This window comes from Neltuma alba, unplaced genomic scaffold (assembly GCF_004799145.2).
Source record: "Neltuma alba isolate B1F8T4 unplaced genomic scaffold, ASM479914v2 tig00002569_pilon, whole genome shotgun sequence".
Taxonomy (NCBI): domain Eukaryota; kingdom Viridiplantae; phylum Streptophyta; class Magnoliopsida; order Fabales; family Fabaceae; genus Neltuma; species Neltuma alba.
Genome location: NW_021632921.1, coordinates 45,763 through 65,533, shown reverse-complemented (window position 1 = coordinate 65,533; position 19,771 = coordinate 45,763). Strand labels below are relative to the sequence as shown.

The window sequence follows — 19,771 nt, the reverse complement described above, 5'->3', positions numbered from 1 at the left end:
ATTGGATTCTCTCCACTAAGAATCCAAGTCCGGAGTAAATTGCAGATGGCGGCGCGTAACATGGAATTGGATTCTCTCCACTAAGAATCCAAGTCCGGAGTCAATTGCAGATGGCAGCGCGTAACATGGAATTGGATTCTCTCCCCTAAGAATCTAAGTCCGGAGTCAATTGCAGATGGCGGTGCGTAACAGCACCCAGCGCTTGGTTTAACGTGGGGATGCAACAACATGCACAGCACGGACTTGGATTCTTTCCATTACCCTTCCCATCCTCTTCCCCTCCACTATTCTTCTTTTCTCTTCACAACTATTGGATCAAAATTCTAATGGTCCAGATTTAACATCTTATAAAAATAATGTCATTAAAAAAATAAATAAATAAATTTAAACTGTTAAAATATGATCTGAACAGTTCACAATTGTAATAAAAGAATTGAAAAAAAATTTGCTCCATCATAACAGCCTGTAGTTATAAACTGTTCAAATTAGATTTTAACAGTTTAAATTTATTTATTTATTTTTTATCATAATATTTATTTTTATAAAATGTTATAAAATATTAAATCTGGATTATTGGAGTTTTGATCTAATGGTTGTGAAGAGAAAAGGAGGACAGTGGAGGGGAAGAGGATGAGAAAGATAGTGGAGAGAATCCAATTCCATAATGGAGGGAAAGAGGATGGGAAGGATAGTGAAGAGAATCCAATTCTTTCAGTTTCTTCTCTACAAAAACATATGCAGAGCGTTTAAGCACAAAAGGGAAGGCCTTATTGAGAGCTAATCAACCCATAATGGAGAAAACAACTCAAATCGCCGTCATAGCCAGTCCAGGATTCAGCCATCTTGTTCCGATTCTTGAATTCTCCAAGCGACTTGTTCATCTTCATCCAGATTTTCATGTCACCTGCATCGTTCCAGCCTTCGGATCTCACTCGCCTTCCTCCATAGCCTGCCTTCAATCTCTTCCTTCAAACATCCATTACATTTTACTCCAACCAATTCCCAAAGAGAGAATTTCTCAACCCGATATTCTAGCATTCCAAATCGAAGGCACAGTGACTTTATCACTTCCATATATCCACAACGAACTGAAGTCCATGAAATCCAGAGATGGCCTCGCAGCTTTTGTTGTTGATATTTTTGCCGTAGATTCTCTAGCCTTCGCTTCAGAACTCAACGTCTTCTCTTACATATACCTTCCACAAGCTGCTATGGTGTTTTCACTTTATTATTATTCATTACTTCTGGATGAAACGGTTTCTTCAGAGTTCAGAGACCTTAAGGAACCGGTAGAGATCCCAGGTTGTCTTCCGATTCATGGGAGAGATCTTCCTAGGGTGTTTCAGGATCGGTCCAGCTCACCCTACAAGATGTTTCTAGAACGATCCAGAAAGTTCAGTCTTGCAGATGGAGTTCTCTTCAACAGCTTTGAAGAATTAGAACCAGGGACCATAAGATCTTTAAGAGAAGAAATCCAAGGGAAGAAGAAGAAGCCTCAGGTTTTTCCTGTCGGACCCATTATACAAAGTGGGTCAAGCAACGACACAAACGGATCAGATCGCTTCGATTGTTTAACATGGTTGAACAATCACCCACCTAAATCTGTTCTCTATGTCTCGTTTGGGAGTGGTGGGACCCTGTCTCAAGATCAGATCAATGAACTGGCTCACGGATTGGAACTAAGCGAAACAAGATTCTTATGGGTTCTGAGATCCCCAAGTAAAGTTTCTAGTGCTGCTTATCTTGATACCTCAAATCAGAATCCTCTTGATTTCTTACCAGAAGGGTTTCTGGAGAGAACTAAAGAACGAGGTTTGGTTATTCCTTCATGGGCACCACAGATTCAAATTCTTAGACACGGTTCAGTTGGTGGATTCTTAAGTCACTGTGGTTGGAACTCAACGCTTGAGGGTATTGTTCATGGCGTGCCGTTTATACCGTGGCCACTTTTTGCAGAACAGAGGATGAACGCCGTTTTGCTGACCAATGGATTAAAGGTGGCTGTGTGGCCAAAGGTAAATGTCAATAAGAATGGGATTGTGGAGAAGGAAGAGATTGCAGAAGCCATAAGGAGGTTGATGATGGAAGGAGAAGAAAGCAATGAGATTCGTGCGAGAATCAATGCCTTGAAACTTGAAGCTGTTCGTGCGTTAAAGGAAGATGGACCCTCCACAGTGACTTTATCTGTATTTGCTCACAGTTTGAGAGAGAAATAACTCGAAACGATTTGTCGTTTCATCTGTTCTCTTGGGGGTCAAGCATCGAAACTTGAAGAGTTAGCCTTAATAGCAAGACAATTTTACTCTGTACTCGGACTTTAATTTGAATAAGTCTTGTAATTAATGAATAATCAGAGGTGTGCAAGTGTTTTTCTTTTCTTTTTTTGGCCTTTTCTCTTGTTGGTTTTTTTTTAATGTTTATACAGACGATTTGGAGGATACGCAAGTCAAGCCACTGATGTTTGATTTGGTGCATCGAATCTTGAATGTGGAGGTTCTCTGTCGGCTAGCTTGAAGCTTCTCAGCCAGCTGTCGATGAGTCAGATTCCTGAACAGTGAACACGCGAGTTTTATTTTGAATAACAATGTTGCTACCCTAAAACTAAATTATAATTTTAAAAATAATTTTACAACATATAAAATAAATATTAAAAAAAATTTATCTTAATTTATGTGAAATTTTTTTTATTAAACCAAACACTCTCTTAATATAAAATTAGTTCACTAACCTAAAGAGATTAGAAAAGTTAAATGAGTCAATTTAAAATATTATATTTATCTTTTTGTTTTTAAACTGATATGTTTGACTTATAAATTAATGTATAATATAATAATATATAAAAAAATTTTTAAAAAAATTATCAAACATATATTATAATTAAGTAATTTTTTATTTTTTTATTTTTTAAAATTAATTAACTAGGTTTTATATTATAAACTTGATGTAGTATGTAATAAAGAAAAAAAGTGTGAGCGAAAATGCGAATAATTAATGTAATGAGATTAGCTAATAACTGACGAAGACAAAAAAATTTGAAAAATTAATCTCTTCATTTTTTCCTCATTTGAAATTTATTAGTCTCTAAACTTTTAATTCAGGTGTCTCAATTCTTATAATTTTAAGTTGATTATAACTTAGTTTCTAGACTTCAATTTGATACAACTAAATTCTTACAATTTAACCATTGAAAAAATTAGTCTTTATATTATAAAAAAAATAAAATTATATATTTTATATTAATGTGAAAAAGCCTCTACTTAGATAGATGTATGAAATGGGTAATGAATTGATCTTCATGCATGTTCCCTTGTTAAAGGGCATAGAACTCCGCTTCCTTCTGTTTTGAAAAGAAATAATCAAAGAAAAATCCTTGAATTTATTCCAAACTATTATCCTGTCATCCCTAGACCTTATACTATGCCACCATTGCTTTGCTCTTTCTTCTAATAGAACCTTGGCAACCTCCACCTTCTTAGGCACTACAATTCATTGTACTAAATAGGATCTCTAATCGATCTATCCAAGCCTCTTCTTCTACTGAATTCAAGCTAGCCTTGAAAATTGGAGGGTTAAAGCGGTCTATATACTTCCAAACTATTGTTATAGGAATATCTGGTAATACCTCAGCAACTTCTTCTTCATTCACTATTTCCTGCTCATTTGATTGGCCCCTATTATGTCTAATACTATTACCATCACGATGACCTCCATCTCTTGAGAGATGTCGGCTTCCATGTTCCTTCGGTTATCTTCTATTTTTCTAACTCGCTCATTAATAGAAAAAATAATAGCTTGTACCAACATCAATAGACACCTGGTACTTACCATCTCTCCTCACCTAAGGGCAGAACTTACCATCTCTCCTCACCTAAAGGCAGAACCCCACAAAAAGGAAAGGGAAACACTTAAGAAAAATAGAAAAAGAGAGAAATAGAATGGAAGTTTAAGTGTAATGATTGTATATTGTCATCAAGACTATATGGAATGCACTAGAGATCAAAAAACCTTATGGGGTTCTACTCTTAGGTGGGGAGATATAGTAAGTACCAGGCATACTACTGATACTGGTAAGGAAAGTCACTAGCCACCTTATGGTAATAGCCAAGCTAATCAGACTAATGATGAGATCTTGAGACGATTGCAGGCTGTGATTCTTTCTATTGATGAGAGGGTTAGAAAAATAGACGATAACCAAAGGAACAAAGAAGCTAAGATCTCTCAAGAGAAGAAAGGTCATCATGATGGTGATAATATTGGACATAATAGAGGCCAGTCAAATGAGCACGAAACGATGAATGAAGAAGAAGTTACTAAGGTATTACCCGATATTCCTATAACAACAGTTTGGAAGTATATAGGCTACTTCAACCCTCCAACTTTCAAGGGTAGTCTAAATTTCGTAGAAGTAGAGGCTCGAATGGACTAATTGGAGACCTTGTTTAGTATAGTGAATTATAATTCCCAACAGAAGCTGCAAGTTGCCACAGTTCTATTAGAAGGAAGAGCAAAGTAATAGTGGGATAGTATGAGGCCTTATTTAGATTAGTTTGTTGTAGTCTTCATTGATAATATCCACATATACTTGAAGAACGAGAAAGAGCATTGTAAACACCTTCATATTGTATTACAGATATCAAGAGAGAACAAGTTGTACGCCAAACTGAACAAGTGTGAGTTTTGATTGAAGGAGGTAAAGTTTTTAAGTCATGTAGTACCTGTCCAAGTAAAGTAGAGGCAGTGTTGAAATGGGAAACTCCCAAGTCTATGATTGAAGTGAGAAGCTTTGTGGAATTAACCGAGTATTACCACCTTTTCATTAAAGGCTTTTCTCAGATAGTCATGCTATTAACTAACTTGATAAAGAAGGATAAGCTTTTTGTGTGAATGAAAAGGCGTGAAATTGCATTTTAAGATTTGAAAACAAAGTTGACCACAACACATGTCCTTACTATACCTGAACCATCACAACTATACATAGTGTACATAGATGCATCTTTAAAAGGTTTGGGTTGTGTATTGATACAAGATAACAAGGTGGTAACATATGTATCTAGACAATTGAGAGCTCATGAGAAGAATTACCCCACCCATGATTTGGAACTAGCAGCAATGGTATTTGCCTTAAAGATTTGGAGACACTATCCATATGGTATGCAATTTGAGATTTTTAGTGACTACAAAAGCTCAAAGCACCTGGTATGACAAGAAAGAGTTAAATAATCATCAACCAAGATGGATGGAATTCTTAACGGATTGTGATTTTAAGTTGAAGTACCATCCGAAAAAGGCTAATGTGGTGGCTATGCATTAAGTAAAAAGACAATACATATTTTCTACATGAGTGTGATAGAGTATCACTTGATAGAGGAGCTAACTGAAATACCAATTATGGGTGAGATGACAGAGATGACAACTCTACTCTTTAACATAATAAAAAATCCCAATCTTCATTTATAACCCCAATGCATAATCATAATATAACAATCTTAACTAGTACATATATCTCATAATTCATCACATAACATCAACTCTACTCTTTAAAATGATACAAATATTTAAACAATACAAACCAATAATATTTGAGTTAATATACTTCCCGCTTCACCAATTAAGAAAACCTTACAATCCATATCAATCATATAAAATAAATTAATCATGGTTACATCTACTCTAAGCTTAACCTCATAACTTGAGGAATAAGAGCACAAATTACAGATTCTGAAATATAAGATAATCTACAAATAATGTAGATACAATTTAATATATATATAAATAAATAACTTAAATTACATAGAATTTATTATTATTATTATTATTAATATATATACACAAATATATTTACTATCCAAAAATTCTTACTTCAAATAACATTTTTCCTCCACCCAAATAACTCATTCAAATTATAAACAAATATTGATTTTATTTAATTGTGTAAAATTCTCAATTTATAACTTAAGTTTTCAGCTTCAAAATTTTTTTAATAATATAACCTTAACCTATTTCACATTTTAAACTGATTAAAATTTTAATAATATATTAAATAACCCAAATAAGTTATTTAACTTAAATTTAATGGGTAAAAAAATTCTAAATGTCTTGAATAATATTTTTTTTAACTAAAATATTAGTTTAAAATTCTCAAAACAATCAATGAATAAAATAAACTGATTAAAATTTCCTAATAATGTATCTTTAAATTTTTACGGTCATATATTATCAAAACTCACTACTTACTCTGTATTCAAACTGCAAAATTTTCTCTAAATATTATAATGATAGTACTAATATAAATCTCTAAATATATAAAAAGCATCCATAAAGAAAATTTAATAAAAAGAAGTATTTTTATGTACCTAATTGATCCTTAAAACTTATCATGTACTCTGCAACTCAACTCACTCAATTTCTCTTTTTCTCTTTGTCTCTCACTCTCTTTTTCTCTTCTACCTATCACTTCCCCTCCTCCCATTTATCATTCCTACTCAGCCGTCTCCTTTTCATTTTTTCCACTTCATTTATTAATCACACCCCTCAAATTTTTTTCTTCAATAAATGACCCCTAAAGTCTTCTTCTTCTTAAATGCCTCATCTTTTCCACCAAAGATGGGTTTTTTTTTTTCAAAAATAAAAAATATTATTTTATTTAGGAAAAAAGATACTAAAATACTCTCAAAATTACTAAATGACAAATGAGGGTATCTGAATTTCAAAATGCCAATTTAGACTCCAGGTACTTTTTTGAAATTTTGAAATCTTATAAAATTACACAAATGCCCTTTACTTTTCTTTTTTTTACTTTTTTTTTCTAAATACTGTCACCTCAGCAATCCCAACCGCCGAAGCTTCGACGTCGGCAACCAACCATCGGAGCTCCAGCGGCTGGTCACCGGAGCTCCGGTGACCTATCACTGAAGCTTCGGTGACTACTCTGTCTTATGTATTAACTACTCTTTTTTAACCGTTAACTACGTTTATTTTTAAACTCTATGACATGTTATCAGAACTCCAGTAATCAATCACCAGAACTCTGGTGACTACTCTTTCTTATATATTGACTACTCTTTTTTAGCTATTGATTATATTTACTTTTAAACTCTGATGACTACTCTTGTTAAGTGACTGACTACTCTAGTAATGCAATTTACTACTCTTGTGTAGTCAATAGTTATATAAAAGCAGTCATCAGAACTTTGAAAACAAAAGTAGTCAATAGTTAAAATAGAGTAGTCAATAGCTATATGAAAGTAGTCATCGACAGTAAGGACAATGTTGTCATTTTACAAGATTTGAAAATTCTAAAATGGTACCTAGGGCCTGAATTGGGATTTTAAAATTCAACTACCTTAATTTGTCATTTAGTAATTTTGAGGGTATTTGTTATCTTTTTCCCTTTTATTTAATTAATTTAATTTTTTAACAATTTTTTTAAAAGTATGTTACATAATGAGTTGTTGACAAAAAAAATAGTTGTAACGAATTAAATTTCAGGAGGTTATAACTAAGATAAAATTATTGAGACCGAATTGCATGAGTTAAAATGTACGGATTGAGGAATTAAAAAATTTTTTTCCACCAAAAATTTCATATAGACTATTAGGACTTAATTGGACTTAGATTCTCTTCACTACCTTTCCCATCATCTTTCCCTCCTCTATCTTTCTTTTTCCTTCACAACTATTGGATCAAAATTTTAATAGTTCAGATTTAACATCTTATAAAAATAATGTTATTAAAAAAATTTAAATTTAAACTATTAAAATTTGGTATGAGTAGTTCATAACTGCAATAAAAAAATTAAAAAAATTACTCTATAATTACAGTCTGCAGCTATGAACTAATCAGATCAAATTTTAACTGTTTAAATTTATTTATCTATTTTTAATAATAATATTTATTTTTATAAAAATTAAATATGGGCCCTTGGAGTATTGACCTAATGGTTGTTAAGGCAAAAGGAGGGCAGTGGAGGGGAAGAGGATATGAAATGTTCATACCAAATTTTAACAATTTAAATTTATTTATTTTTTTTAATAATAATATTTTTATAAGATGTTAAATCTGAACCATTAAAATTTTGATCTAATGGTTGTGAAGGAAAAAAAAAAAGATAGTGGAGGGAAAAAGAATGGGAAGGATAGTGGAGAGAATTCAAGTCCAAACCTGTTTAGAATTTCTATAGATAAAACCACTCCATCCCAACCCAACCTAGGAAATATTCTCTTTTATACAAAAGTGGAGGGGTAAAAGAGTCAATTCAAGCTTAGCTTTATTGCTATGTTATTCCTAACCAGGTAAGCATGGGAAAACGACGGTTCGGAATGGAACAAAGCGTGTAAAAGTGAAATGACGATAATAAAGGAGGGGACAGAAATGCCCATTGTTGGCCCGCGCAAATGCTATTATGAACCCATTTAGGAAGTATTTGGATAGATCATAACTTGAAAAATAGCTTTTAGAAAAAAAATTATTTAAAAAATAGATTTTGTTAAAAAATAATTTTGATAAGGTGAGAGTGTTTGAATAGTTATTATCAAAATTACTTTTTTAATGTACAAATTACTAAAAACGGTATAAATTAATATGATAATTATACAAAAAATAGATTTTAATTTATATTTTTATTGAAAATAATAATTTTTTAAGAATATATTTTTCCAACATAATAAATAATATAATAAAAATATAAATAATTAATAATTCATATATGTATATATATTTATAAGATATAAGATTAAATGTATTTTTACAAAAATGATTATTTTACCTTAAAGATTTTAAACATGAAATTTCATAATATTTTTTTAAATTAAATAAACATATGTAAGAGCAATTTATTATTTATATGATTAATTAATAATTAGTTTGTGTATAAAATATAAGATTAAATATATTTTTAAAAAATAATACCCTTACTATATATTTATGAATGTTCCTAATATTTTTTTTTTCTAATGATCATATGATGAAAACATTAAATATAAATAATTTGATTAAATTTAGAGCTGAAGTCATCAATTTATTATATTTTTTTATTAAACATAATATGAAAATATTGGGTAAGTTTTGTAGGGGTTGTAAAGAGAAGAAAGAGACACGTCTTTCAAAACCTGTAATCCGTTGATGTCCCTCCAAAAGTGAGAATTTTTTGCCTCTTGTACAGCTATGGTTTCACAACCTAGAATTATGGTTTCAGGCCAAACTTTAGTTTTCTCAAATGTGCAGTCTTTGGATGATTTTCAGGTTTAAACCATGGTTTGATATTTAAAAGTATTTTTTCTTGTTTTGCCAAACACCCCTTAGAATAGTTTATAAGTGAGTTTTAATTATAATTTATAGAATATGTTAAAAGTGTTTTTAAAAAATAATTTTCTGCATATTGAGACAAACTCTCTTACAGATTTATTTCGTATATCGTAAAATCACTTTTAAAACTATGATTTGATTTTCATCAAAACACCTCCTAAATATGTAAAAGAAATTTTATTTCAACTTACATAAAACATATTTATCATAAATGCTTATAATTGCGAACTCAAACAAGCACTATGTCAATATTACAGTCTATATCTATTTCGTCTATATATAATCAAAATAAATAAAGTAATTACAATGATATATTTCTGTTAATAAAAATATTTACATCAAATTTTTTTATATTTTATTATCTTCTCTAATCACATATTGTCATGTATTTTATTTTTAAAATATTAACACATAACAGTATTTAATTATGAAACCACATAAAAATATATATCACTATGTGGAATTGAAAAACTTGACATAATAAATATAGTAAAATTGATCTAAATATTTTTCCTTTGTTAATAGAGTTTGTTTTGAAGGATTTTTTTTTCCCCCGGTTAACTTTTGAAACTGGGTCAAGAAGCTATCAATTTAACCTTGAGTCAAATTTACGAGCTTGGGGCACATTAATAGTTTGTTCTGTTAATATATAAAAGCAAATAAAATAAACTAAAAACAACATGATAAAAGGGAAAGAAATTACAGGGACTTGATTAAAAGAAGATAAAATTATAAGAGTCTAATAATGAAATTATAGAAACCTAATTAAAAATCACCTCAAACTATAAAGAATTAAATGCTAAAATAAATTAAATTAAAATAAAATATTTTTGCTACTATGTATGAGAAATATTATACCAAGTTTTTCTTTATGTATTATGCATGGCTCATTCAGACGGCTTTTCTACCTATATACTACTATTATATACAATAAACGAAAATGCTCAAATGATACACTTTCAACAATATTATCAAGGTGCTTTATTTAAAACGGTTCAAATTTAGGGCTTACTTGGTATAAGAGGAGAGGATGGAAGGGGAGGAGGTTAGAGGGATTTTGCTCCCTTTTTCTTGTTTGATGAGTTGCTAAAATTTTTAGGAGGCGAGGGAAATTTTTTTAAAGATTTTCTCTATTTCCCCCTTCATAACCCTCCACTCCCAAATTGGCAGATTTGAAAGAAAATGATAGTATTTTAATTTGTGTTGAATAATATCCTTATAATTAATTTTTAATATTTTTATATTACCCTTCTAATCTTACATTATGTGTGTAAAAGAAGGTAATTGTCACACTCTTATCAAATCATATGTCAGATCATAAAAAATTGCTCTCCCTCTCTCTTTCCTCTTCAGTCCAAACAAATATATAACATTGAAATCCCCCTCCTCCTATTGGCGCAAAAAAAAAAAAAAAAAATTCCCTCTATTCCCTTTCCATCTTTTGAACCAAACACATCCTTAAAAACGACTTCAAATTTGTTCACAAATCATTCCTTGAAAGAACGATTTGATTTTGTAATTAAAAAATATGATGTCATATCAGTAATAGGATGAAACTTGTTCCTCTCGTAAACTATTTGTGTAGAAAGATGTGAATAAATATTTTTAGAAGTATGGCATTCAAGTACTTTTTTGTTTATTTTTTATAGCATCTAATTGAAAAAGTCCCAGCCTAGACTGTTTACATATTAAATTTTAATTTAAATCTTTGTTTTGATTAGGTTAGTGTTTGCTAAACCTACTTCATTAATAGGGATCGGAGTTTTTGCGTTAAGTCTCAACATGATGTCAACAAAAGGTTTTTATTCTGGTAAAAAATGAAAAAGGCTTTTATTTCACTAGTAGGAAAAAAACCTTTTTTATGCTGCCTAATGTACACCGTTTATTGTGGCAACGGTGTAAAAAATATGACCAGTAGTATTTTTGTAAATATTTAATTTTTTTTACAATTTTTTCTTTTGTTGATTTTCGAGTAAAAGAATGTAAAATATATAAGATCTATTGAAGATTCATTTTAATCTGGAGAATTCCGGAGCCATCTAATCTAAATATTTCGTGTATATCACAATGTTTTTATTATTTTTGTTTTTGGCCTAAGAAACACCAAATTTTGTAAAAAATATATTATGATATAATTATTTTTGAACTTATTTTTTATATGAGTATTAAAATCGAAACAGATATTTATTTAGAATATAACTTTTTTGTATATATTTCAATCAAATAGAAAAATTTTTATATTATTTATATTTAAATATTTTATATGTAATAGTTTAAATTCTAAAAATGATACTTTCAATTTTAATTTGCGAAATATTCGTCATGTGAAATTGATGAGAAATTGACAGACAAAACTAATGATAAATGACGATGACGGAGGAAAAACTTGCAAAAAATATAAGGGAAAATATATTTGTCAGTTTAACCAAATTTTCAATTGAGTCCTTATAATTTTATTTTTTTATTGAATCCTTGTAGTGAATTTTATTAATTCATCAGTCCTTCTGTTAGTAAAAGTTGCGAATGCCGTTAATGTAAAGTAGCAGAGGGTGATCTAATGCTCGCTCTCTCTCTCTCTCACCTAAGTATGTGGCTCTCTTTAACATCAGTCTCTCTCATCTCCCCACGCTAACCATGATGAGTTCGATGGCACCCAGATTTTCCCAACTCTTAAGCTAAACTGAATGCCATATTTCCCCAGTGTGTGTGTTCTTCGTGATCCCAACCATGGTGTGCTTTGAAGCTTTATAAGCATGAGGACCCAGTCCTCCCATGACTTCAGCGACGCTCGACATCGATATAATGCGCCCATATTGCGTAGGTATCATCACTCTACCGCATGCTTGATTCCAAGAGCTACACCCTTCATGTTCATTCACACGACTCTAACAAACTCATTGGCGTCAAACTTGACAATATTTTGTTCTTTGATTGATTCCCTAACACCTTGACATTATTGAAGATTATATCCAGCTCGTTGTACCAAGAGATTGTGGATTTCACTAAGTTTTCCATGTCTTCTTCTGACAGTGGAAAAAGTGGCTGACGAAAATAATGCCTCTACAAGTAGAGATCCAAACGCGTCTTCAACATTAGCGATCACAACTTTTGCTCCTTCCTTCACGAACAGTCTTACCATTGCTTTCCCTATTCCCCTTGCTCCTCCGATCACTATGGACACTTTTCCTTCCAATCTGTAGAACAATACAAGATTTATGCAGGGAATTTCAGTTCATTCTCTTGGTTCTGTTTCATGATGCTTGAAATAGGGAAAAACAGAGCATGTATGAATAGACAGAAGAATGAAAGGAATACCTTCTAGCTAAAGAGAAGTGTGGTCCTTTGCCATGAGAGAGACGCCCCAACGATTTGGCTCAGGCACTACTTCGGCAAAAATCATGGCTGACCTCTTAAATGGAGCATCTTGGAATTGCGACCTCACAGACGCATAGAAAGAGAGAAAGAGGAGAGAAGATGGTAAGTGCTTGGAAGTTTTGTTTCAATTAAGGAGCGCCAGATTCGATCACGTGAGGTCGCTATATTGCTTCAGCATTAACATAAAGGCAAAATTTTGGACTGCGTAAGTGTTTGGAAGTTGGCATAACAAGTGAGGTTTGGGGAGTGTTAATGAGGGACTTTGTCTTTTTTTATTTAAAAGTTTTTTAACATACTCAGACTGCTAAACTTATAAAGTTTAAACAAACCAGCAAGAGGAAGTCCGTCTTCACTCCTTTTGGGAGTGGTTAGCTTGGAGAGATGAGAGAGACAGATGGTAGAGAAAGCAGCAGAGTTGGGTGTGAGAGAGAGTGCCAGATTAGACTCTATCCCTCTAAATTAACGGCGTTTGCAATCTTAATTAACAGAAGGGGACCGATAAATTTAACAAAATTAACTATAAGGATTCAGTAAAAAGAAATAAAATTATAGGGACCTAATTCAAAATCTAATCAAATTATAAGGACCAGCAAATATATTTTTCCAAAATATAATTCTTTGGTTAATATACAAAAATTAAAAAGCATCTTAATTTCAAAAAATATATAATTTTTAAAAACACTGGAATATGTTCAAAGTCACATAACACTGAAGAGAAATTCAAATTGAAATAAACTAGGCAATTTAATATAACTATACGCAATTCGGCTAATACGTATGTGTGTGTATACGCGATAGTCAAGTTTGACACGTACTCTTAAATAATGAGTCCTCCAACTCTTTCTTCCCTGTCGATGCATAACACTGTCAACGAAACATAATAAAATAATTAATAAAAATACTTAGATTATAATTGAATGATACTACCTCCGGTTCTAATTATAGGATTTTATTTGTCGCATACAAACAAAGTCTTATAAATAAGACCGGAGGTAGTAATATTTTAAAAATAGGATATTTGGTCAAATTTACTTGAAAATTTTGACACAATAAATATAAGAAATTTAATGTAAGTATTATCCATAATTAATTTAGGTCATTCCGGCTAAATTAAACGGTAAGGGTAAGATGTCATGAAGAGTTAAGAATTAAAATTACAATAAAGAAAATAAAGTAGGGCAAATCACAAATAAAGACCCTCGAATTAGCAAAATCACTCAATGGTCACCTGAATATGTCAAATTACCATGAGGGACCCAGTCTCAAATTGTAATTATGAAATCATGGCCAAATTTTCAAAATACCCCTCTTTAATTTTTTTTTTTAAAAAATAAAGTCACTGTCTCACCGGAATCCGGCCACCGGCATCGGAGCTCCGGCGGCCGCTTCCGGCCACTGTCAGCGGCCGGACGCCGGGGTCCGGCCATCGAAGCTCCGGCGCCGACGGTCGCTTCCGGCGGCCTTCCTTTTTTTTTTTGCAACTTTTTTTTTAAATAGTGGGGGAAGTGAGGTTAGGGGGATTTGATCCCCCAACCTAATGCTTCCCAAAATAAGGAATGACCATTGAGCCAACAAATTTTTGCTAACATTATAATGCAAAAAAAAAAATAAGTTAACTCATTTACTCTTGTTCCAGGTGATAACAACAATACATTTGGAAATAACAAGTTCTGATTGTAAAATAACACGTCTGGAATAAAAATTTAACAATATGTTTTTTTATAACAATAAATTTTGTTGCAGGTAATAACAATAATACATTTAAAAATAACAAGTTCTGATTATAAAATAACAAGTTTGGGATTAAAATTTAACAACACGTTTTTTTTATAACAATACACTTTGTTTCAAGTGATAACAACAATACATTTAAAAATAACAAGTTCTGATTATAAGATAATAAGTCTGGGATTAAAATTTAACAACATGTTTTTTATAACAACACACTTTGTTTCAGGTTAAAACAACAATACATTTGGAAATAACAAGTTCTGATTATAAAATAACAAGTCTGGAATTAAAATTCAACAACACCTTTTTTTTTATAACAATTAATTATTTTATACTTTTGGAAAATAAATTATTTATAACTTATAAAAAGTACTTGTAATCTATTTAATTTGCTAAAAAAATAATTTTTATCTCCAATTTATAATCAGAACTTGAAGTATAATTTTTTATAGATTAAAAATACTTTTTTATTGTTTAAATTTATAAATAAAATTTAGGGAAAATGGCAACACACTTTTTTTAATTTTTTTAAAATTTTTTTTAATCTATATATCTATACAACTTATTATAAATCAAACTAATTCTTATAAATTATAAATAGTACAATTTATTGTGGATTAAAAATACTTTTTGACTGCTTAAATTTATAAATGAAATTTATCTCTAATTTATAATTAAAAATAATATTTTATTCTTTAAATATAAAAACTATTTTTAATATTTAAAGAATGAAATAATATAAAATTTATATTATGATTAATAGATTAAAAATGCCTTATTATAAATACTTTATAATTTATAAGAAGTAGTTTGATTTATAATGAGTTGTATAGATATACATATTAAAAAGTATTTTTTAGAGAAATAAATATATTAAAAATATTTTTTATAAGTTATAAATAATTTATTTTTTAAAAGTATAAAATAATTAATTGTTATAAAAAAACGTGTTGTTAAATTTTAATCCCAGACTTATTATCTTATAATCAGAACTTGTTATTTTTAAATGTATTGTTGTTATCACTTGAAACAAAGTGTATTGTTATAAAAAAAAACGTGTTGTTAAATTTTAATCCCAAACTTGTTATTTTTAAATGTATTGTTGTTATTACCTGCAACAAAATTTATTGTTATAAAAAAAACATATTGCTAAATTTTTATTTCAGACGTGTTATTTTACAATCAGAACTTGTTATTTCCAAATGTATTATTGTTATCACCTGGAACAAGAGTAAATGAATTAACTTATATTTTTTTTTGCATCATAATGTTAATAAAAATTTGTTGGCTCAATAGTCATTCCTTATTTTGGGAAGCATTAGGTTGGGGGATTCCAACCTCACTTCCCCCACTATTTTAAAAAAAAAGTTGCAAAAAAAAAAAAACAAAGGAAGGCCGCCGGAAGCGGCCGCCGGCGCTGGAGCTCCGGCAGCCGGACGCCGGGGTTTGGCCGTCGACAGTGGCCAGAAGCGGCTGCCAGAGCTCCGGCGCCGGTGGCCGGATTCCGGTGAGGCAGTGGCTTTCTTTTTTAAAAAAAAAAAAATTAAAGAGGGGTATTTTGGTAATTTGGCAATGATTTCATAATTACAATTTGAGACCGGGTCCTTCATGGTAATTTGGCATATTCAGATGACCATAGAGTGATTTTGCTAATTCGAGGGTCTTTATTTGTGATTTCCCCAATAAAGTAAGCTGAAATTTGAACAAATATCAATATTATTTTAAATAACGTCTCGTAAATCGTAATCATCGATATAGTAATAGAAGTTACACATTGAAGACTATATATTATATTAAAAATATTAATAAGATAAATATTGAAAGAACCAATTCATGAGGTCAAAAAAGAACCAATTCAAAAAAAAAAAAAAAAAACGAACAAACCAAGGATCTTTGTCTTCTGTTTTGAGATTTCTAAAGTTAGTCCTTAATTATAATTAATGCTCTTAAAAGGTTCTCCAAATCATTATCCCAAACTGAATTGAGTTGCAAGATTCATCAGTACACAATACTAGAAAGTAATTGAATGAGATCTGTCTAAAAAGTTTATTTCTGATAAAATATAAATATGTTGTGTGATGATCTATGTAACTAATGTTATTTAGTGGAATAAAATTAGTTGTTGTTGTTGAGGGTTATATTAGTATCAATTTAATGCATTCCTTAGTATATGAGGATGACTTATAAGCGACTTATAATAAGTATTGGATTAATATATCAACTATTAGAAAATATGACATTTAAGCTGATATATATTATTTGATTATTTACATTATACTATTTACTCTAACAAATAGAATAATTATTAAAAAAATATGTATATATTTACACACACATATATATAACTCTATGAGTCTGTATGGTTGGGGGTTATTATTTTTTTTTTAATTTAAAATAAGGTTTATCATGAATTGAGTCTTCTATATTTCATATATTTATCCATTCCGTTCAAATTTTGCTTACCCATCAATATATAATAATATTAACTCTAAGAAAAAAGAGAATAAAATACTCTGAAAATTGCTAAAAAATAAATCAGTGTAGGCAAATTTCATAATATCAATTCAAACCCTTTGTATTATTTTTAAAATTTCAAATCTTACGAAATCACAAAAATGCCCTTAACTATTTTTTTATTTTTAATATTGCCACCTCAACACCCTTAGCTGGTTTTTGGTTTTTGGTACTTCAGCACCGACAACCCTTCGTGTAGTTGGCAGCCAAAGTTCAGATGACATGTCACTAGAACTTCGGTGACCAGTCGTTAGAGCTCTAATGATTACTCTTTCTTATGTATTAATTATTTTTTTTAGCTATTGATTGTATTTGTTTTTATAGCTCTGATGACTACTTTAGTTTAGCTTTTGACTATTCTAGTATTGCGATTCACTATTTTTATTTTTACAAATTTGGTGACTACTCTTGTTTATTTATTAACTATTCTAGTTTTGCTATTGACTACCTTTGTTTCAAAAATTTAAAAAATGCATTAAGTGCTGTTGGAGATGTAATGACTACTTTTTGTTTAGTTATTTATTACTCTTGTACATAGTCAATAGCTATGCAAAGTCATCGGAAATTTGCAAGCAAAAATAATTAATAGTAAAATTAGAGTAGTCAATAACTATATAAAACTAGTCACTGGAGGAATAAACAATATCGTCATTTCACAATATTTTAAAATTTCAAAATAATATAAGGGGCTTGATTTGGGATTTTAAAATTCACCCATCCCAATTTATCTTTTAGTATTTTTAGGGTATTTTAGTATCTTTTTCTGTTTAACTCTATATCACACAATTAAGCTATTTCAAATTTTTTTCAATTTACACGAAAAAATAAAAATAAAACACAACATGAATAGTTTGTTTCATGTGTCATTATACTGACTGAATCATTACGCAAAACATAAAAACCAAAATTAGATCCAAAAGCAAAATAAATCTGACAATCTTATGTCTTAACTAGCTCATGTGTGACACTATTTCAATCATAAATATAAGAGCTAATTTGTAGTGCAAATTGCAATACAAATTAACTCTTATATTTAGGAGGAAATATAAACGTTGATAGCTTCAGCTGCAAGTCTTTCTTAAATTCATGGCAAACGTAGAGAGATTCATTGAGGAGGACCCATCTTCTTTGAGTGCATTGGCAGCAGAATCTTTCAAAACTTTAATTCTTATTCGAATCTCACTACTTTCTTCATCATTTATCAGACTCTTCACAACTTTTGCGATCTCTTCCCTTTCCACCATCCCTTTATTCTCATTAAATTTCGGCCTTAAAGCCACCTTTAAACCATCATTCAGAAAGACAGCATTCATTCTCTGTTCTGCAAAAAGTGGCCAAGTTATGAGCGGAACGCCATGAACAATACTCTCAAGTGTTGAGCTCCAGCCACAGTGACTCAAGAATCCACCAACTGAACTGTGTTTAAGGATTGGAATTTGTGGTGCCCATGAAGGAACAACCAAACCTCGTTCTTTAGTTCTCTCCAGAAACCCTTCTGGTAAGAAATCTAGAGGATTCTGATTTAAGGTATCAAGATAAGCAGCACTAGAAACTTTACTTGGAGCTCTAAGAACCCATAAGAATCTTGTTTCACTTAGTTCCAATCCGTGAGCCAGTTCATTGGTCTGATCTTGAGATAGTGTCCCGCCACTCCCAAATGAAACATAAAGAACAGATTTATGTGGTTGATTGTTCAACCATGTTAAACAAACTGAGTGATCCGACCCATTTGCCTCGTTGCTTGACCCACTTTGTATAATGGGTCCAACTAGATAAATCTGAGGCTTCTTCTCCTTCCCTTGGATTTCTTCATGTAGGGCTCTAACTGTATCTGGTTCCAATTCTTGGAAGCTGTTGAGTAGAACTCCATCAGCAAGACGGAGTTTTCTGGCACGTTCAAGAAATTGCTTGTAGCCTAAACTGGATCGATCCTGAAATGGAGCAGGGAGATCTTTGCCAGGAATTGGAACACAACCTGGGAACTTTATGGGTTCCTTTAGGTCTCTGAACTCTGAAGAAACTGTCTCATCCAAAGTTAACGAATAATAATAGAGCGACAATATCATAGCAGCGTGAGGGAGGTAAATGTAAGAGAAGATGTTGAGTTCTGAAGCAAAGTCTAGAACTTCGAAGGCAAAACCATCAACAACCAAAGCTGCAAGGCCATTTCTGGATTTCATGGACTTCAATTCGTTGAGAATATATGGAAGTGACAGAGTCACAGTGAGTTGAACTTGGACTCCTGGAATAACACCTTGAGGTAGTTTTTCTTTGGGTATTGGTGGGAGAAGAATGGAGTTTATATTTGAAGGAAGAGTTTGAAGGTAGGCTATGGAGGAACTTGGGGGAGATTCAAGTGCAGGAATGATGCAGGTGACCTGAAAATCTGGATGAAGATGAACTAGTCGCCTGAAGAATTCAAGAAGGGGAACAAGATGGCTGAATCCAGGACTGGCTACGACGGCGATTTGAGTTGCTTTCTCCATTATTGATACTTTGCCGAAGTGGATTAATGATGTATAGATCTTCTTTCCCAAAACGATTTGTATATATAGAGAATCATGCAAGTAGGTGGGATTCTGATAAATTTGAGTCAAATTAAACACCTTCAGGTTAGCTAAGAGAAGATGGAATCATATTAGGATTATTCTTTTCATATTGCAACATTTGCAGGCACGCATTTGACAATCATAACAGAGAAAGAAAAAGGCTTATTTGATTTTGCTGATAGGGCTGTCGTTGAAAATAACCAGCATTTGATTTTTCAAAATTTTATGTTGACACTTAAGCACAAAAAGGCATGTATTGACACCCAACCTAAGATATTCTCAGTCTTTCTTTAGGCTAA

General features: G+C 31.1%; 2 protein-coding genes across 2 annotated transcripts; one reads left to right on the top strand and one right to left on the bottom strand.

Moving 5' to 3' along the window:
* Window positions 1-749: 749 nt before the first annotated feature.
* On the top strand, window positions 750-2,357 carry LOC114732680 (hydroquinone glucosyltransferase-like). The gene has a single exon (XM_028920019.1). It carries the CDS (start codon window positions 792-794, stop codon window positions 2,214-2,216), a length of 1,425 nt encoding a protein of 474 aa, XP_028775852.1. The 5' UTR covers window positions 750-791; the 3' UTR covers window positions 2,217-2,357.
* Window positions 2,358-17,984: 15,627 nt separating this feature from the next.
* LOC114732737 (hydroquinone glucosyltransferase-like) lies at window positions 17,985-19,409 on the bottom strand. Its single transcript, XM_028920074.1, has one exon. The coding sequence runs from the start codon at window positions 19,407-19,409 to the stop codon at window positions 17,985-17,987; it is 1,425 nt and encodes a 474-aa protein (XP_028775907.1).
* Window positions 19,410-19,771: the final 362 nt, after the last annotated feature.

What these genes read in the sequence shown, in the direction of transcription:
- LOC114732680 (XM_028920019.1), top strand. Translation starts at nt 792, where the DNA reads ATGGAGAAAACAACTCAAATCGCCGTCATAGCCAGTCCAGGATTCAGC.
- LOC114732737 (XM_028920074.1), bottom strand. Translation starts at nt 19,409, where the DNA reads ATGGAGAAAGCAACTCAAATCGCCGTCGTAGCCAGTCCTGGATTCAGC.